The sequence below is a fragment of the Perca flavescens genome, chromosome 1, assembly GCF_004354835.1.
Source record: "Perca flavescens isolate YP-PL-M2 chromosome 1, PFLA_1.0, whole genome shotgun sequence".
NCBI classification, from domain to species: Eukaryota; Metazoa; Chordata; class Actinopteri; order Perciformes; family Percidae; genus Perca; species Perca flavescens.
The window spans coordinates 35,354,262-35,375,003 of NC_041331.1; the positions used below are offsets into that span (position 1 = coordinate 35,354,262).

At 38.2% G+C, this 20,742-nt stretch overlaps 4 protein-coding genes across 10 annotated transcripts in view; 2 read left to right on the forward strand and 2 right to left on the reverse strand.

Moving 5' to 3' along the window:
• Positions 1-70: 70 nt before the first annotated feature.
• On the reverse strand, positions 71-4,139 carry cnep1r1 (CTD nuclear envelope phosphatase 1 regulatory subunit 1). Its single transcript, XM_028583734.1, has 6 exons — positions 4,032-4,139; positions 3,170-3,241; positions 2,840-2,913; positions 775-884; positions 537-591; positions 71-433 (listed from the first exon to the last, which is right to left on the reverse strand). Exons 1-6 carry the CDS (start codon positions 4,054-4,056, stop codon positions 392-394), a joined length of 378 nt encoding a protein of 125 aa, XP_028439535.1. The 5' UTR covers positions 4,057-4,139; the 3' UTR covers positions 71-391.
• Positions 4,140-10,319: 6,180 nt separating this feature from the next.
• On the reverse strand, positions 10,320-12,733 carry LOC114558570 (arylamine N-acetyltransferase, pineal gland isozyme NAT-10). Its single transcript, XM_028582634.1, has 2 exons — positions 12,481-12,733; positions 10,320-11,266 (listed from the first exon to the last, which is right to left on the reverse strand). The coding sequence occupies exon 2, from the start codon at positions 11,264-11,266 to the stop codon at positions 10,400-10,402; it is 867 nt and encodes a 288-aa protein (XP_028438435.1). The 5' UTR covers positions 12,481-12,733; the 3' UTR covers positions 10,320-10,399.
• Positions 12,734-12,835: 102 nt separating this feature from the next.
• Positions 12,836-16,550, forward strand: sdr42e1 (short chain dehydrogenase/reductase family 42E, member 1). Of its 7 annotated transcripts, none has more exons than XM_028578565.1 (3): positions 12,836-12,859; positions 14,490-14,566; positions 15,032-16,550. In XM_028578565.1, exons 2-3 carry the CDS (start codon positions 14,505-14,507, stop codon positions 16,131-16,133), a joined length of 1,164 nt encoding a protein of 387 aa, XP_028434366.1. In that variant the 5' UTR covers positions 12,836-12,859; positions 14,490-14,504; the 3' UTR covers positions 16,134-16,550. The 7 variants fall into 7 exon arrangements, with proteins under 7 accessions (XP_028434366.1, XP_028434357.1, XP_028434315.1 ...); XM_028578556.1 differs by lacking the exon at positions 12,836-12,859 and adding an exon at positions 13,320-13,452; XM_028578514.1 differs by lacking the exon at positions 12,836-12,859 and adding an exon at positions 13,459-13,571.
• Positions 16,551-17,526: 976 nt separating this feature from the next.
• The window catches only part of wtip (WT1 interacting protein), a 31,501-nt gene continuing 28,285 nt past the window's right edge, over positions 17,527-20,742 (forward strand). Inside the window, exon 1 of the mRNA XM_028585139.1 lies at positions 17,527-19,360. Coding sequence (XP_028440940.1) covers positions 17,863-19,360 — 1,498 coding nt within the window. The 5' untranslated portion in view covers positions 17,527-17,862. The remainder of the gene's footprint in view (positions 19,361-20,742) is intronic.

Consider the following 20,742-nt stretch of genomic DNA (forward strand, 5'->3'; position numbering starts at 1 on the left):
ATAAAGAGGTTAGTAATTTAAAAACCAATAATAGACACAGGGTTTATGTGTAATAAAACACAACATATGAGACAGTTTCACACCTGAAGTATTTATTAGGTAAATCATTTTAAAAAATAGAAACATTTAGTTAAAATACATGCTCAACATTAGAAATAAACAACTGAACTATTGTCTTCAATCCTGACATCAGGACAGTGACACTGTTAAAAGGCCCTATCAGGTCATTTCTTCTTTCTTCCAAATGCATTTCCATCATAATGACAATGTCTGTCTCAGTGCTGTTCCCCTTGGTGCTGTTCAGACCACCCAAAGGACTCAAGACACTGAGTGATCGGTGGCTATATAAACAAAGACCAGGTACAGCTGACCGCCCCACTCAAGCTTGTGGTTACTGGATGTTCGGTCGTGGCTTGAGAATAAGTTTACCCGTCTGTGAAACGACAGAAATAACACAAGTGTTACCAATCTTTCTAAAATACAAGTCGTCGGAGCAGACAACAGGTCACGTCATCAACGAGATTTGTAAAACTCACGTCGTCACAGGACATGTTGTATTCTGCTAAAACTGTCCGACAGCGGGCAGCGATACTGAAGGGGCAAAGGTCAAAGATTTTAACTTTTAGGCTTTTTAAAAACTTAAACGAAGATGAATCGGTTTTAAACAGGGACCCAACTCACTACCCTTTCCTGTCAATGGCGTGTGTGGTCAGTGCCGATGCTTGAATTACAAATCTGATAAAACATATTAACTGCCAACAGACAAAAGGATACATTGATGGTGCCACAACTCGTTTGTGTATCCCAGCAAAGAAGAGAGCTATAAGAGTGATGCAGCTGATGGTGAAGAAGGGATGATTCCACAGTGATGAAAAGAAAGAAACCTGCAGAGCAAAGCAACAGAAATTATTAAGTCAATAACAAAACTTTTGCTTTTACAGAACTCATATATCATGAGCTAAGGGAAATCAATTGTAGTAGAACATTTTAAAAAAATTCAATGGGTCCCATGAGAAATGTGTTTATGCAACAGGGGCTAATCAATTTGGGCGTTAAAAAAGAAACTTTGTTTAAACTAGTTCAGTTTGTGAGTCTGAGCACATCTGTCTTGGGGGTCATTTCACATTTTTTCAACCCAAATCCTATCTTTCTAATGTGCGGAGGACTAGCATAATGCTCCAGAGATCTTGCCTAAAGTGCTCATATTATGCTTTTTGGCTTTTTCCCTTTTCCTTTATTGTTTTATATAATCTTTTTTGTGCAGGTTATAGGTTTAAAAAGTGAAAAAGCCCAAAGTCCACCACAAAGGCACTTAACATCTCCAACCGAAAACACTGTTCACAAACTGCTCCAAACAGCTCTATTGTAGTCCAGCCTTTACTTCCGTGATGAACGCTTGTCACTTTTTAACCCACATAATGCTCGCCTAGCTGCTAGCACAGCACGCCTTCATACTCTGCTTCTGACTGGCTAGTAGTCCACCTAGGTACTGCACATATGCGACTCCCAACAAAGATGGGATAGAAGTGTGATGCCTCACTCTGTAGCTAAAACAGAGAGCTCAACACACAGGGTGAAAAGAGGAGCTGCAGCAATGTGCAGTACAACATAAATATGGTGTTATTTGAAAATTAACCCTGTAAACCTATTCTGATATAACTTCTAAACACAATTATGAACCTGAAAATGAGCATAATATGAACACTTTAAAGTGTTCTGTCCTCGTGTTTCATCAGACCACCTTTGAGACAGAAAGAGACATCTCCAAAGTCAGACGACTCCGGGGAGAAACACACTGTACACAGCGAGCTCATTTCAATGATGAGCAGCAAATCGGTTGCGAGGAGCATAATGAGATGGCTGGCAGGCAAGAGGCGGGCAGGCAGTGTGCAGGGCAAAGCTAAAATAAATTAACTGCGCTGAGAAAAGCTCAGCGTGGTAACCAATCACAACTAAGATTGATAATAATAATCAATTTAGAAATGAATAATTAAAATGAAACAAAACAAGCAACGGAAGCAAACATCAAACTGCATTTGGACTGATAGCATGAACGATCTGCCCATAATGTGGCTGATAGGGGGGGGTTAATAGTGTGCTTCTACCCTCAAAAATCTACTATTTCATGGTGGTGCTATGAGCAAAAAAGACAATGGCTACACATCAGCATAAGGTGGTGCTGTTCAATGAACCAGCATACTTTAACAGCAAGGTTTGACCAAGTACAGACTGGTGCTTTTACTTGAACTTTAGGGAGGTACAGTCAATTCTGATATGAAGGTGTAAGAAACTCAAAACGCTTGAATCCTTTCACTACACAATGGCTCAGCTTTCTCTGTAGTCTGACATTGAGTTTATTTATAATTTAGTCCCTGAACCCTGGATTAGTTGTGCCGATGTGTACATTCACAGCTGTAGGCCTTAATATTCAAACAATCTAATATCCCATTTACTAAATAATCTATTATTAGTTTACAGAGTCTGTGTCATTGGACATACTGAAAAAAAATGGTCAATTTATCATATCATTTATAATTGTTATTTTCTTATACTGCACTGTAACTTTTATTCTCGTATTTTATTTAATTGTTTTTAACTGGTCTTTAATGTTTTATGTAAAGCACTTTGAATTGCCCTGTTGCTTAAATGTGCTATACAAATAAAGCTGCCTTGCATTGCCTCAATGCTGTAGTTCCTGCGTTAGGACGACAATTATGTGTATTGCTGTTGGCTATAATGTCGTCATAGTGGTCATCAATAGCACAATGTACATTCTCTTTGTGATGGAGTTTCCCTTTAAGCCAGAAGCAATTAGACATGTTAATCCACTCATACATACCTTCTGTGTGTCTGGGTCTATTAACCAGTTCCAAGCTCCAGTAGCCGTACAGACAGACACAACTATCAGAATCACTGAAACAAGACAGGAAAATGACACCCAGTAAAACGACATGAACGATGTTTTACCTAATAAATATATATTCTAAGTTTCTTTGCTCAGTGTTGGTGATAACAGGTTACATGTCTTTAACCTGCGATTACGTCTGCACCAACTTCTCTATTTACTGAGTGAGTGATGGCTTCAAATTATTATTTTGTTTGATAGTCAATGAACAGAAATACATAGGGTTGGGCAAATAAAATAAAACAACCATCAACAGTTACTTACTTCTCCACCTGCCTGTTGCAGGTTGCAAACAGGAGACATACTCTGTCAATCTTCTCTCAAAGGCCTTCAGGTCTGAAACAAAAATAGGCCCCAATGAAACGCACTGTGTTTGGACTTAATATCATGGCTGTATGACCTAGCAACATCAGCTTTTTCGTTAAGTGATGATTTATATACACAATCTTAACATAATTAGCTAGAGATGGGCGGGTGATACCGAAGCTTGTTTCACTCCTCTGATGTTTACACACATTGTTGAACTTTTATTCCATATTTGAGACTAAAAATATTCATATCACAGGAGGTTTTGAAGGGCTGCTATACGTTTTGCAAGCCACAGGGTGTCTGTGTTTGCAGCCCCGAAGCTTCTTTTTACGTCAGAAAAGAAAGAAAGCCCCAAAGCCACATTCGCCCATCACTAAACTTAACTAATGTCAGCCTGTATCTAACGTTAGTGGTTACTGCACATATGTAGCTAACGTTAAATTGAAGCGAAGACAGGATCATAACGTGACTTAATAAGCCGGTTAAATATCCAAAACGTTTGCGACAGTTTCACCGAATATGTCACACTGGCTGCTGGTAAAACTTAGCTATCTATATATCATGACAATAGAAACTAGCAGACATAATAACGGAATATGTGTTAACGTTAGCTAATGGCTGGCAAACATGCTAGCTAGCTAAGTGTCGTAAACAGACTAGCTAGCTATCTAGCCAGCTAACTCAACGTTGCATCTAACTATGTAACTAATCTCCTTTTAAGACGTTTGTTTTGAATGATTTTGGTGATTGTAGCTATGACGTTAAAACAAATCAGCAGTTAATTACAATGTGGTTATTTCATTTCTGTCTTGGTTACCTTCGGCCTGTTCCAAGGAGTTCATATCTGAGCCTGGTGGTCACACCAGCCTGCAGTGCTGTTGGCTGTGCCACTTCTTCCCCTCAGCTCAACGACAGGCCAATCCGCATTGGCTGCATGCTCAGCTTTAACGTGATTGGGTGTAAACCAAATAAAGGGCGGTACAAAGAGTGAGCTCCCGCCTCTATCCCTCTGGTCCATCACGCTCTGGTGGTTCAGTAGGTCCAGTAACCCAGACAGGCCCAGGGACCCCAGTTCTCTCCCCTGACGGTCAGTCATAATAACAATAACTATTGTGTGTGTGTATATATATATATATATACACACACACACAATAGTTATTGTGTATATATATATATATATATAATAGTTATATATATATATATAATAGTTATATATATATATATATATATATATATAACTATATATATATATATATATATATATATATATATTATATATATATAACTATTATATATATATATAACTATTATATATATATATATATAACTATTATATATATATATAATAGTTATATATATATATATAACTATATATATATATATATATATATATATATATATATATATATATATAATAGTTATATATATATATAATAGTTATATATATATATAATAGTTATATATATATATATAATAGTTATATATATATATATAATAGTTATATATATATATATATATAATAGTTATATATATATAATAGTTTATATATATATATATATATATATAATAGTTATATATATATATAATAGTTATATATATATATATAATAGTTATATATATAATAGTTATATATATATATAATAGTTATATATATATATATATATAATAGTTATATATATATAATAGTTATATATATATATATAATAGTTATATATATATATATATAATAGTTATATATATATATATAATAGTTATATATATATAATAGTTATATATATATATATAATAGTTATATATATATAATATATATATATATATATATATATATATATATATATAGTTATATATATATATATATATAATAGTTATATATATATATATATATATATATATATATAATAGTTATATATATATATATATATATATAGTTATATATATATATATATATATAATAGTTATATATATATATATAATAGTTATATATATATATATATATATAGTTATATATATATATATATATATATATATATATATATATATTATATATATATATAATAGTTATATATATATATATATAGTTATATATATATATATATATAATAGTTTATATATATATATATATATAATAGTTATATATATATATATATATAATAGTTATATATATATATATATATATAATAGTTATATATATATATATATATATATATATATATATATATATATATATATATATATATAGTTATATATATATATATATATATTTTATATATATATATATAATAGTTATATATATATATATATATATATATATATATATATATATATAATAGTTATATATATACACTACCGGTCAAAAGTTTGGGGTCACTTAGAAATTTCCATTCCACTCCATTCCAGACACAATACCTGCTGAGATCAGTTGTATTGTTTTTTTTAACCAGGGCAGCAGTTTTCAGATTACATTATGTGCTTACATAATTGCAAAAGGGTTCTCGACTGTTGTAGAAAGAAGTGGCTGAAGAAACACTTGAAATTCATGCTTTTTGGTCTAAACGTCATACCCAAATTAAAAGTGGTACAGCTCCCATATACTTTGAAACTCAGGGGTGTGCCTGATATCATTGGAAAGGTGATTGATGTGGGTTTGTTTGTGTATTTGAGAAGTGTTGTATTTTGTAGTTTTTTGGCTTTTTATTTGCACTTTTCAAATAGAAATAAAAAACGCACAGACATATTTGTAGAAAAGAATTCATATAAAATCCATTTTTTTGAGTCTTTTAGCTTCTGAATTTTTTTTCTGTAGTAAGCTGAGACGTGGCTAATGCTGTGTTGTCTGTCACCTGTCAGATGTGTTTACAGCAGTGTATTTTAATAATTTTACAGATTTATAACTTGGACAGAAATAAAAATCTCCATTCTAGCCTCTGTAACTCTGTGTCAGTAAGGCCTAGAATCACCCTGACACAACTTGAGTGTTTCCTTTCCAATGATATCAGGCACACCCCTAAGTGTCAAAGTATATGGGAGCTGTACCACTTTTAATTTGGGTATGACGTTTAGACCAAAAAGCATGAATTTCAAGCATTTCTTCAGCCACTTCTGTCTACAACAGTCGAGAACCATTTTGCAATTATGTAAGCACATAATGTAATCTGAAAACTGCTGCCCTGATTAAAAAAAAAACAATGCAACTGATCTCTGCTGGTATTCTGTCTGGAATGGAAATTTCTAAGTGACCCCAAACTTTTGACCGGTAGTATATATATATATATATATATATATATATATATATATATATATATATATATAAAATAGTTATATATATATATATATATATATATATATATATATATATATATATATATATATATATAGTTATATATATATATAATATTATATATATATATATATATATATATAATAGTTATATATATATATATAATAGTTATATATATATATATATAATAGTTATATATATATATATATAATAGTTATATATATATATATAATAGTTATATATATATATATATAATAGTTATATATATATATATATATATATAATAGTTATATATATATATATAATAGTTATATATATATATATAATAGTTATATATATATATAATAGTTATATATATATATAATAGTTATATATATATATATATAATAATAGTTATATATAACTATTATTATTATTATTATTATTATATATATATATATAACTATTATTATTATTATATATATATATATATATAACTATTATATATATATATAACTATTATATATATAACTATTATATATATATATATATATATATATATAACTATTATATATATATATATATATATAACTATTATATATATATATATATGTACACCTTTATTTCCTATTCCCCCAATTGAGCAAAGCGGGTAACTGCCACAGGCCCCAGACCTCTAGGGACCTCAAAAGCCTTAGATTTGCTGTGTTTCAATTCCTTTTTGGTTATTTAATTATTTTGGAACAACAAAACTCCTGCATCCTGTTTAACAGCACTGAGCAAACAGGGACGAGCATCTCATTCATTTCAAATGTGTGTGATGCTTTCATACCTCAACACTTCCAATAACGTTAAGTTGGAGACCTTGTTGGGCCACAGACTAAAATGGATGATACCACCCAGACTTTAAGCTTTTAGCTGTGAGGCTTTGCATGTAAAAGGACCTTGCTATTTAGAATTTTGGTCTGTTTTTTTTTTTTTTACCTTCACTGGCACGTGAAGTTAAAAGTGCACAGGTTAAATGAGAAGTTTTAACGATGCTATTAAGCAAATATAGTAAGATTTTACCCCAATGACAATTGCCAAGTGTAATTTTTTTATCAACATGTCCCTTTCACATGTATCAATTATAATGATGCTGATAATATTTCTGAAACATAGGCACACAGTCAACAGGTGTGAGTCACACCGTGTGACAGCTAATTTAAGTTGGAGTTAAGAAAAGTGACATAATATTTCTTATTTTATGATGTTGGATGCACACGGCGGACCATAGACTGTATGGTGTGTGCCACCCAATGGAATCAGCAGTGGAGAGTATGTGCCGCAGTGAGGTGAACGTGTTTTGGAGTTTAGTGGAACAGCTCGACCTGCGACCAGCAGATCTGACGTGCCACAGCATAGCATACTCTCATTTCAGGCAGGATCACGGTCACTGCTACAACACACATGAATTCACCCTAATCGACAAAATAAATTATATAGAACAACTTACATGTCCCATGTCCCTGAAGTCTTTCAGTTAATCCTGCCTTGTACAGGACGAAGTTGGAGAAACAGCTAGCTAGCTCACACAATCCTTACCTAGCTACTGCGCATGTGCGACTGACAAGATGTTACAGAAGTTGAGAGGTCTCACTCTGTAGCTAAAAGCGAGAACTGACATAGGGTGAAAAGAGGAGCTGCAGCAATGTGCAGTACAACAAAAAATATGGTGTTTTTTGAAAATTAAACCATGTAAACCTATTCTGGTACAATTTCAAATTACAATTATGAACCTGAAAATGAGCATAATATGGCCCCTTTAAAACTTTGCATTGTTTAGCTTTTCATATAGCTAGACGTCTAAACTCTGGGACAAGGCCGCTATGTTTAAATACCTGCCATGTTGATTCCAAACAGACAGCTTTGTCAAGGCAGTTTGGGCTTCAGATAGCTTTACACAGTTGCCATTGTTAATGACAAATCGTGTTCCGCTATGAACGTGCACACACCTCTGATGACTAGCAAGCACTTACTTACCGCTGCTGCCGTCCAGTATCTTCCTTGAACATACGCTGCAGAAGCAAACACCCGGCTCCCTCAATTTGAGGCACAGAGCGCTAAACTGTTTCCCGTCTCCACCCTTTTCCTCGTGTCTTCTATTCATGCCCAGCGCCATTTGTTTTTAACTCCTTTCTCAACTAAAGCTGTATCTACACGCAGTTTGATAAACTTTGCCTCCTTTTTTTTTTAGCCGCGTTATCACAGAGACCACACCGCACTTGCTTTTCGGCAAAGACCTGCCCTACTTTGCATCTGATTCAAAGGAGAATTCCAGCCAATTTTTACGTTAATCTTGATCGCTATAAATATGCGAGTACTTTTGATTGAAAAAAACCCAGACCTGAATCAGTCCTAGCAAACTGGAGTTGCTGCCGCTACCTCTATGAGCTTCCACTGAGCTAAAACGGCTGTTGTAGGGGCACGTTTTAGAGTGCCTCTGTGCCTCTTAACAGACACAAAATGCAATTAAAATGTCTGTGCAACATGAACAGGGACCTACAAATACACATGGAACTGTTGCGTGAGGATTATCACAGAATAAGCCTTGCTGAACACACTTATCACGGACAGTAGCTAGCAGCTAGCAGGGCGAGCTAGCTACCAGCAGGATAGATACAGGGGAGGTGAATTTAAACAATGTCTGAGCTGAAAACGCATCTTGTTGTCAAGGCCCCTGTTCATGTTGCACCGACATTTTAATTGCATTTCGTGTCCGTTAGAGGAACAAAGGCACTCTAAAACCTGCCCCGACAACTGCTGTTTTAGCTCAGTGGAAGCTTGTAGAAGTAGCTGCAGCTACTCCTTGTTGACCGAACCAATTCGGCTGATTTTTTTTTCTATCGACTGTACTTGCATATTTATAGCGATCAAGATTAACGTAAAAATTGGCCAGAATTCTCCTTTAAGCCCTGCAGCCTTCTTAGAAAAAAACAAGCTTAGCCGTGTTTCAGAAGAAAAAGTTTATAAGCATAATATGTAAGTATGGTGATGATATATCATTAAGTATAGAGTACAGATGAGACTAAGTTAGGGACATCCAAGCATAACACTCATACCATATAAATGTATAACATAATTTGAAGTTCAGCAGATTATTGGTATAAGAATGTTTTGTATAAAGTACAGTACAATAAGGGTAAACATATATTTTTTATAAAATCACTTTTCTTTGGTTCGTAATACTTTCCTTAAGAACAGCATATGTGCTTCTTGCATTGCTCTTACATATATACCAAAAGCATAAATCCAAAACATGTTTTTCTTTTTTCAGCCCTAATACAATGCATAATTTTCATTGAACAAAAATTGAAAGAACTAATTAAAACATTTAAATTTGAAGTAGGTTAGTAAAATAAGCCCACCCAATCATGTAAAGTATTGTTAGCCTTTCAATTAGATTATTCTCCGGCAAGCTGCTGACCATTGTCATGAAATCAACGCAGGTTGTGAGTAGAGGTGTTGAAATTAATCAAATAATCGATGCATCGAATCGTGGACATGGACGATGCTGCATCGATAATCGACAGGCTAATAATCGATTATTTCTGTTTAGAATTGAATGTAGGCCTAACAATATTTCTATTTACATATTCGGTTATGTGTTGCACATTCAGGAAGTGCCATGTGCTCAGTGCTGTAGTTTTATGTATCCAATTTATTTAGTATTAGAGCACCGCAGAAGGTTTTGTTTTTGAAGCTTGAAAAGCTATGAATTAAATATCCTACATGGCTTTAATAGAAACATGTATTTGATGCATCGTGATGCATCGAGATATCAAATCCAAGACATGATAATCGTAATCGAATCGAAAGATCAGTGAAGATTCACACCTCTAGCTGTGAGATCATTCCGGTTCAATTTAAAAATAAAAACGTGTAGGATTTCAAAGTGTGTAACATGATTTTTTGCTTACAGGCTGCAGTTTGTTCTGCAGCTTTACATCAAACTTTTCCCTCAGAATTTGCTCTATCTCATCATCTGTTATGTTTCTCATGTCATAGACATCAACATCTTGTTTGTAGGTGACCTCGCTGTAGGTCCAGCCAACAAGGGCTCTAAATCCTGTTGGGGTTTGCAAAGAGCAGATGGATTTATTGGTGAACAGTGAAGTAGGATCTGTCTGGAGTGTGTGGTTTTTCTCAAAAAAATGATCAGCCTCACGGGGCACCAAGGTGAAGCAGTAGATCTGCTTTGTTTCATTATTGTTGACAAGACTTGATTTTGCAAAGTCTGGATTAAGAATTTCTAGCTTTCTACCCGTTTTCTCCAGCACCCAGATGTCCCCCTTGTCTATGAGACGAAAGACACCTGCTGCCTGAGGTTGGTCCTCTCCAGAGATGAGCGCCAGGGGTTCCCACACTTGGGAAGACACCCCAAAGCTTACATCTGCTATATAAGCCTTTCCATCAATGACAACCATGTGGATGAGATGAGATTCGTAGGGGGAAGTCTCATTGCTGGTGCCGATGAAAACTCTGGAGCCTAACGTCGTAGTGGCGTAGCCCATTTCTCTCAGCACCCAGCCAAACAGGAAGTTGCTCTCAAGGCACCATCCTCCACGTCTGCTCCTCACTATCTTGTTGAAAATGACCTCAAGGTCCATGATGATCGTCTCACCGCAGTGAATGCTGAGGTTTTCGAAAGGAACTGACATGACATGCTGTTTGTGGATCAACATCAGGGTTGCAAGATCCGGTTTATCATATGAGCCATGGAGACCAATTCTTTTGAAGTATTCGTCCAAATTCATCTGCAAAATATAGGACATTACATGAATTATGGGACCAGTCTACCGGTTATACAGTTAAACCTAGTTTTGCTGAGTCATATTTATTGTTTCATAGGTTTTAATAATTATTCAGGATTTTTTAGTTTATCTTGGATCAACTCTGGCATTGACAAAACTGGTGTATAGGTGCACTTAGTGCATATCTTTTTTTAAAGATTTTTTCAATAGGAAAGCTTAGATAGGAGGTCGGAAATGAACCTCCACGCTCTACCAGGTGAGTTATCCAGGTGCCCCGCATATCATTTTTTTAAGATAAAGGATAAAAACGAGGGATGGAATGTTTGAAGGAGGATAAAACACAATACAGTCAGAAGGCTTATTTCCATTGTGGTCCTTTAGTAAAGAACTTATCACGCCATAAAATAAAACCGCACAAGACCACAAGTACAGAAATTGAAAATGCCACTTTTTTTTTAAGGTCACTTTAAACGTTTTTGATTTGCTGGCAGACAATTCTACAGTAATGCTGCAAAGTAGACACATGTGGCTATATGCCCAAAACGAATAAAATCAGCAAATGGTTATGATTTTCTCTTAGAAGTGAAAAAGAATTAGCCCTAATGAAGTACTCTGATATTGTATGCTTGTTTTCAATTATTTAAAACAATTGAAATGTCAAATTCCACACATATAACGTTTGAGACTTAAGTTTTGCGAGAAAAATATGCAGCAAATGTGTTTAACCTTATCTTTCATATCTTGTGCAAGCAGTCAAAATGGACTCTTATGAGCATGCGGTATATCGATAGAGCCACGAATTCTTGCAAACTCATGTTTTTTTTCTTCTTCTGGTGAACAGTTAATCCAGTAAAACCTGACAGTATTTGGTCAAAGGTTTGGGTAAGTTGATGATTTGCATGGGTCTCGTGTTAGTCAGGCTTTATGTGTGGCTCCACATCTTCGCTATGGAACATACAGAACAGACAGATAATAAAAGAAAACTATCCCACACATTTCTCACACGCAGGGTTCAAAATTAACTTTTTCGTCCACCAACAGGCTGTACAAATGTTACCAGCCACAAGATTGCAATTGTTTTATTGGCTGATGAGTGAAGCAAATCTACCAGTCACTTGCATATTTTACCAGCATTTGTCTGGTAAAGTGTGCTAAATTTGTACCCTTCCCACCCGGTCAGCCACACTATCATACTAACTATATGACTTTGTACTTACGCTTTCAGAGTTTTAGGGCGTATTCACACCTGGGGTTCGTTTGCTCTGGTCCGAATCTTTGACGAGTTTGTAAACTTGGAGCGAGCTCTCCTTTCGTTTTCCCAAAATGCGTCATTACGCAAAACGTTTATTGGTCAGATGTGACTGTTTGTCATAAACAGTAGAGGGCAGCAAAACGCCATTGCAGCGTAGTAGTGCATCCATAGACAGTATATAATGGACCAATAGACCCCGTTGCTCTGGACGGAGACCAGTGAAGGCCATACTGTCTATGGTGAAGGCTATTAGAAGCATTTTTCCGGTGATCTCTTGCTTTACTGCGCAGCCTCCAACTGACAGAGACAACGTAAATGTGACGTGAGCAACGTGTCTTAAAGTTGTAAGTCTTCTGGTAGCTGTGCCAAGAGAAATCTCAATCATTTCTAATCTTACAGAGACGGAGAGCGTAGGTATATGTAAGGAGATAACATAAGCACAGGCTAATTATTGCTAACTAACATGCTAGTTAACATTAGTAATTAAACCTAAACAGCTAATGTAAGTCGAAACTGCCTGCGAGCTTCTCCTGTACTATACGGTAATTCCTCTACTGTGCGACAGTAAGTCACTTGGTTATGACACAATCGTTAGCCTATTTTTACAAAAACGTCTGCTACGGAGCTATAACGTGAGGTACAAGGTAATTGAGCCTTTTATACATTGTCGTGTTTCTTTAGAAATAAACAATGGACGAATAGAGTCTTTAAACGCTTCAGATGTAAAGTTATTCGCAGTCAAGTGACGTAAAAATAAAATGGCGGTCAGTGTAATGCTAACAAGAGGTGATCGCTTCGTAGCAACAAAATGGCGCCATCGGAGGTTCGCGTTCTGAAGCGAAGCTTACCCCCTTGAGTGCATCCCACCCGATCCCACCACACCTATACGTCCATGGACCACACAGCGGTGTTCTGTTAAAGCTCAAACACTTTCTATGTGAGTCAGTGCAATCTTCCTGGAGAGATCTGCAAAGCTGCATGCTACAGAACAATATTGAGATATCACCTCTGACAGTGGAAACTATAAAGTTGGGTGTGTTTGTTGAAGATAAGAATGTAAGTTTTGTTCTCTTCGTAAATGTGCCTTGTTTGTTTGTATATCTGTATTCTTGTTAAAAAAAAATAATTGCTCGTCTCCGGTGTGCGCGGGCCTTAAATGCGCCCTGTATCCGATTGAAACTGTCAACATAAAAGCGTCATTGGCGAACATTATGCAATGAGAGATTGCAGTATATCTAGTATAGATCAAAATCACAGTATAACTAAGGTATAAAACCACACACTTATTTGACAATTGTAGCTATTTAATTATTATTTTAATAACTGTGGATGATTTTTATTTAAAATCATCTGCCATAGGCCTTCATCATTGTGAAGATCTATCGCATGACTTCCTGTGGTAGTCTGCCGTTCCTACGTCCACTTGACGCAGCTGTTCATAATTTGCGTAACAAAAAGCACGTACAGCACCGACCAAGGAAGTGTACACAACGCCGGTGGGGTGCTCAACGTGATCACTTGCTGTATAGTTACATTTTGAATTTGTGCTATTCAAGAGATATTTATTTCCCTCGTTTACTACACGGTTTATGTTGAGGTTGGTGAATACGTGAACTTAAATAGTTTAGAGTAGGCTAGAGGCTGTGGGTTTATATTAACTACTGTTTGTGCATGTCAAAACACACTAACGCTACTTTGTAGCATAGTTAGTAAAGTGTGGTAGGCAATGTAAAAGCAATCCTCCTATTACAAAGGTAGTCTATAGCCTATTTAGCCTACTAAAGTACAAGATCCGTGAAGCCTATACAGACTGCAGGTTAGGTAACGTCAACTTAGCCTTTATTTATTTATTTATTTTTTGGTTTGTGACTGTATAATTGTGACATGTAGGCCTGTGATAATTCTGTGTGTGCAATTTTTAAACTGTCGTTCTAACTTCGTTAATGCCAAATACTCTCTTTTATAAACTCACAGATTTGCCCTCCTGCAATGGAAAATGCAAGTACAGAGACGTTTTTGATAACTGGGGGATCTGGCTATTTTGGTTATCGGTAAGAACAATCTCATAAAGTTTTACTCAAAACAAAGTAACGTCACACATTCACAGTCCGTAAACCCTCAACAGGAATGGTTTCAGAGTTGCTCTGTGCTGCTGTCCCACTGCTTCACCACAACAAGGTGGCGGTAATGCACCAGTTATCTCAGTTAGATTGGATCAGTGACTGCCACAGACCTGTGGTAGATTTAAAAGTAGAAATCCATGCAAGTTCAGGTTACTTTATTTGTACCCTTAGGTAGATTTGTTTTGCAGCAGGAATATGACATCCATTTTGACAAACCACGATGAAAAACATACTAAAGACAGACAGGCCAGTCTGAAACACGTCTTAGCATTGGCTTTTTATGCAATGCATGTATTTTTGTCATAGACCATTTTATTAAGTGAAACTGGAGGAATTGTAATAAGTTTAATGCAGAAATTAATTCATATTTAACAACTTGTTTTCCCCCGTTAGCCTGGCATGCTCCCTGCATAAAAACGGAGCCAAGATCATTCTGTTTGACACAGCCACTCCAAAGCAAGGATTGCCAGACGACATTGTGTTTGTTCAAGGAGATATACGTGAGTATGCACAAGTTGAGAAGGCCATCGCTGGTGTGGACTGTGTATTCCACATCGCCTCCTATGGCATGTCTGGCAGAGAGCAGCTGAACCGGCATCTGATTGAGGCGGTGAATGTCCAAGGCACAAGGAACGTCCTTAAGGCTTGCGTGGAGCACGGAGTGTCCAGGCTGGTTTACACCAGCACCTTCAACGTGGTGTTCGGAGGCCAGGTGATAGAGAATGGGGATGAAAGCCTCCCTTATCTACCTCTCCATCTTCACCCCGACCACTACTCCAGAACCAAGTCCCTGGCTGAGATGGCAGTGCTAAAAGCTAACGGCACAGCACTAAAGGACGGTTCCGGGGCGCTGAGAAGCTGCGCGTTGCGTCCAGCAGGAATCTACGGGCCTGGGGAGCAGAGGCACCTGCCCAGGGTAGTTAGCTACATAGAGAAGGGCATCTTCAGGTTTGTTTATGGTGAACCCAGCAGCCTGGTGGAGTTTGTCCATGTGGACAACCTGGTGTCAGCACATGTGCTTGCAGCCAAGGCTCTGATCTTGGAGAAGCAGCACAGCTCTGCTGGCCAGGCCTACTTTATCTCCGATGGCAGGCCTGTCAACAATTTTGAATTCTTTAGGCCTCTGGTGGAGGGCTTGGGCTATCCTTTCCCCAAACTGCGCCTTCCTATCTCTCTCATCTACTTTGTTGCCTTCCTCACAGAAATGATTCACTACCTCATCGGGCCCTTCTATAACTTCCAGCCACTGCTGACACGTACAGAGGTGTATAAGACTGGCGTGACTCATTACTTCAGCATGGCAAAAGCTAAGGCTGAGCTCGGTTATGAGCCCCAGGAGCACAACCTGGATGAGGTTGTACAATGGTTCAGAAGCAGAGGCCATGGGAAAAAAACTCACTGCTCCTACCTCAGTCGATTATTACTAGACATCCTGTTAGTTTTGGCCTTTGTTGCGGTGGTTCTCTCTTTTCTTCCATCTGTTGGCAGTGGATGAGCAACTCAACCAAAATGTTGGTATTTTCCAAAATGCTATACACCCTGTATCAAAACTGGTTCAGAACTATTTTTATTTTTTATTAAATGTCTTAATATGACAGCTGGGTCCATGGATTCACAAAATCAGTCAGTACTGGCAGGTGTGTCAGTCATAAACACCTTTTTTATACTGTAACCCATTACAATCGTATATTCTCTGTACCTAATGTCTTAGTTTACATCATTTGGCTGTTGTCACTGTCAGAGACTGTCAAATGCTACCTCTTTTTCAGAACAGTTTTGAAAGAACCTCTTTGGGGAAATAAATATTAATAACCTAATACAGACATTTCTAAATGCTGTTTTTGTGGAACTGTAACATAAGATACCAAGGAATGTTCTGAAAACTGTAATGAATAAATCCTTAAATGGCAAATGTGGTTTGTTTGGTTTTAAACCTGGATTCAAGGTTTTAGTTTAATTTAGACAGGTAAATGGATTTCATATTTGAGGACCCTGGGGAAAGATGAAGATTTAATAGCCTGGTTTATAATGGCTACGGCAACATCTCCTCTGGCCTGCATTAAATATCACTGTATTGTATCACAAACATACAGTAATAATACACCAAATATTAAGTTAACTGTGGTCATCATAGTCAACCATTTCTTTCCACAGCTTTTAATTTGGTTTTACTTTTTGAAATGACTCATACACTTTGCTTTCAGTGTATTTCTACCTAAAATTTAATTATTTTTTTTATGCAGCCTAATACAAACTTTTTTATTTATTTAATCATGTCTTTTATACTTTGTTTCCTTTTTGACTCGTTTTGTTGCCAACATAATATCACATTCATATTCCTATTGGAACTATAGGCTACCCGTGGTAATTGGACATTGTCCTAAAATGGATCATGTCAGGCTACACTTGAGTTTGGGCGACCCGAGAATGTCTTTGTCTTTATATCATCAGACTAAAAAATGTGTATAAACTAGTTTTAAATTACGTTGCCCTGCATACTACCAATTTACTGCAGCTTATTTGTGGTGTAAAAGGAGTCGGACCAGGTGAGGCGTGCTTTGTGTGGTATTTTAGTCTGCCTGGGATGAATGCAGACGTCCCCTTCTCTCTAAACTATTCCTCTTTTCAGAGCCGGCAGCCCCTTGCTGAGTTGGTCGCAATCATTGTTTCTCTGCAGCATTAACCACATTCCAGAGAGGCGCAGCGCATCCTGTCTTCATCCCCGCATTCCTTTCACGCAAACGAGTCCCCTGTGTAAAACGTTGTTTTATTTAGATTTCCTCACGCTTGGCGAGCTCGGACTTGTATACAATGGATTTTTATGGCGTATCCGATTATCCAGCCTACTTTGATTTCTGGCATAGTGGCCGTAGGTGAAACTAGAGGAAAACCCAACCGGAGGAAATTCCTCCGCGCAGCGCGCCATTGACTGTAAAGACCTTTCAACTTAACAAAAACTGAAGTTGACAAACGTATCCCTGTCGGCTGAAACTGTGAGAAAGAGTTTGTTTTTTCGGCGAAGGGCGCAACGCAGTAGAAGACGATGCGGCACCCGGAGGAGGTTTCTCAGTACGTTTGTGGTTTTCTGTAAACGAGCGACGGCTGTACCGCGGCGTTTTGTTTTGATTTCCATGTGAAATGCAATTAGTGCTCCGCGGTGCTCGCTAGTTTGGCTCGCGGAGCGGAGCACACTCTGAACTTGTTTCTTGCCTCGGGAGCACAACATGGAGCATTACCAGGAAGATTTGGGACTCCGGACCAGTAAATTGATGGAGGACCTCTCCTTGTATGATGCCTATAAAGACGGGATGTACAATGCGAGGAGAGATTTGGTGATTAATCCCGATTTGGACTTTTCGGCTCCGACGGTATCGGAGCATAAAAGTAAGCCAATGAATGGTACCTCTGTGCTTCACCAGCAGCATCACACAGTGGAGAATTTCACGTCTGGGAATAAAGTGTACAACGCGGCTCCGGTGCGCCCTGTGAATTGCAGCCGGGCCGTTCCTGTGGATTTTTGTGCCCCTCAAAGAGACGCCGTTTATACTGAGGAGAGCTGTTGCACCAAATCCGAAGTGGCTTTGCCGTGCTACACGGGCGCTTCCGAGAGGCACAGGAGATACTCTCTGGAGGTGCAGGGCCACAGGTACAGCACCGGCTCCGCCTTCGACGGCGTGCCTCTCAACAAGCCGGTGGCACTGCCCGGCAACAGGTGCAACAGTGTCTGCATAACCAGCAGCCACGACGGGAGGTATAACGCCACTAGTCCCCGGTCCAGCTTAGCATCTTCCCTGTCCTCTCAAGAGCAGAGCAAGCATGCCAGCCCGAGGTCGAGCATTAGCAGCCCGCGCACTAGTTTGGTGGTACCGGGTCAGGACAGGTACACGAGCCCGAGGTCTAGTTTAGTTCACTGCGAGGGCAACAGCGTCCTCAGTCCCAGATCCAGCTATGCAAGCACCGCAAGCGACACGAGTAAACACTCCAGTCCCCGGGCCAGCCTCAACAGCTGTGACTGCTGCAGCAAGCCCAGCAGCAACCGCACCAGCGGCATCAGCATGGGCTACGACCAGAGGCACACCAGCCCCAGGTCGAGCACGGCGAGCCAGTACTCCTTCACTACCAGCCCGAGATCCAGTTACTCTGACTCACGGTACGGGCCTGTGGTCAACCATGATTTCGAGGGAGCGATTTTACACGCAGCGCCGCTGGCGAGTCCTCGTTCGAGCATCTGCAGCCAGGACGGGAGCGCAAGACCGGGGACCACCGCAAACTGCGTGGCCAGCCCCCGGTCCAGCATCTCCAGTCACAGCTCCAGAAGTTCCCGCAGCTCCAGGGGTTCTATGAGCACCTACCCGGATCTGCAGCTGCCTTCGCCCAGGTCATCGATGCTGGGTAGCGGTCTACACGAGGACACGCTGCTGCAGGAGTTTGGAGACACCAATGGGATCCAAAATCGCATCCATCTCCAGGGGCTCTCGGCGGTGCCAGAGCCCCAGCAGCCGACCCAGACGGGAGGAGCTGTGGAGATGACCGCGGGGTCGCCCTCGTCGTTTAGTTATGGGATGTCCTCAAAAACGGCTTCCTCGAGTCAGAGGTTTAAGCTACCTTACCAGGTGACCCCCAGCCGAGAGAGTGGACCAAGTCAGGCGGAGAGGCGGCTGGAGGCGCTCACCTTGGAGCTGGAAAAGGAGTTAGAGATGCACATGAAAAAGGAATACTTTGGTAGGTAATATTCTTCACAATAGGATGTGTTTTTTAAACTGGCAAGTAGATAAGATTGAAAACAACATAAGAACATGCAAGCACACACAACTATAGTCTGTTTTATTATTGGGACATCTCAAACCTTTTTTTTTTTTTTTTTTTTTTTTTACAGCTCACTTTGACCCAATACTAATTATCTATAACACAAAGGTCCCCTTGTCAGTACTGTATTGAGTATAGGTTGAGGGCTTGGCTCTGTGGCCCTGAGAGTTAATATATCATAATATAATCAAAGGTGGAGCATGGTGGACATGGAGCATGTTTTTATGTATTGTAGCTAGGGCTGGGCGATATGGAGAAAATCAAATATCATGATATTTTTGACCAAATACCTCGATATTGATACCGCAACGATATCGATTACTATTGGTGCTTTCACAAAATATTTACACAATGAGATTTTTGATAAATAATCATCAGTCATGTGGATATAATGACTAAGTGGGTAAAGGCAAATAATAGAACAGTTACAACAGTCTGGTAAGTTCAGAAAAGTACATCACTTTACTGTCATGCAGCCTTTAAAACCAGGAAAAGACAACACTTATGCCATATTACGATATTACGATATCCAAAATCTAAGACAATATCTGGTCTCATATCACGATATCGATATAATATCGATATATTGCCCAGCTCTAATTGTAGCCTACATATGGACTAAGGTCTTGCATCAACTAATAGGTTGTCATGGGTGTCATTTGAATTATGAATTGCTTTTCTCGTGAATTGGGGGTGCTTGATTGATGTAAAATAACTAATTTGGTCACAGCAGCTCAGCTCCAGATCCCTCAAACCAATGTGTTTTCCTCAGCTTTAAAGTCTCTCCTCAGATGCCTGTGATGCTCTGACCATTACTCCTTACACTGTCTTTGCACACCTCAGCCCTCATATGTATCTGTTAGATCCCTGCAACGTTGCTTTCAAAGAAAAACCTGCTGTTTATTTTTTTGTCCTGATAGAGCAAAGTTTAAAATCCCAAACAATGGCCCAAAGTTAAAGGTTTCAGCTGACGAGCGAAGTTTTACCTCCATTAATTTGTTTTATTCCACTCACTGAATAGAAAAAAAATCTCCAGGGCAAGTAGAATGAAATATTATTTTTAACTTCCTCTGTATTACAACACAGATGAGTGCTTACTGAAATTGGAATTCAACAAAATAGTTAAAATAGTGTTTGCTGGTGTTTCTTCTGTGCAGGAAGAGGTTATTTATAGGTTTGTCATCTCTTCAAGGTCTATTTGCAACCTGCTAATGCTACATTACCACTAACGGGTCCCTCTGTGGCAGATATGAATGGCATTTGCACACCGCTGCACCTCGCTGAATGGAACCTCCTGT

Bases quoted from the DNA above. Each gene is read 5' to 3' on its own strand.
- cnep1r1 (XM_028583734.1), bottom strand. From the start codon at position 4,056: ATGAACTCCTTGGAACAGGCCGAAG. The intron at 3,242-4,031 runs GTAACCAAGACA...TTTTTGTTTCAG, and splicing joins CTCCTTGGAACAGGCCGAAG to ACCTGAAGGCCTTTGAGAGA. The intron at 2,914-3,169 runs GTAAGTAACTGT...GTCTTGTTTCAG, and splicing joins TGCAACAGGCAGGTGGAGAA to TGATTCTGATAGTTGTGTCT.
- LOC114558570 (XM_028582634.1), bottom strand. From the start codon at position 11,266: ATGAATTTGGACGAATACTTCAAAAGAATTGGTCTCCATGGCTCATAT.
- sdr42e1 (XM_028578514.1), top strand. From the start codon at position 13,494: ATGCTACAGAACAATATTGAGATATCACCTCTGACAGTGGAAACTATA. The intron at 13,572-14,489 runs GTAAGTTTTGTT...ATAAACTCACAG, and splicing joins TGTTTGTTGAAGATAAGAAT to ATTTGCCCTCCTGCAATGGA. The intron at 14,567-15,031 runs GTAAGAACAATC...TTCCCCCGTTAG, and splicing joins TCTGGCTATTTTGGTTATCG to CCTGGCATGCTCCCTGCATA.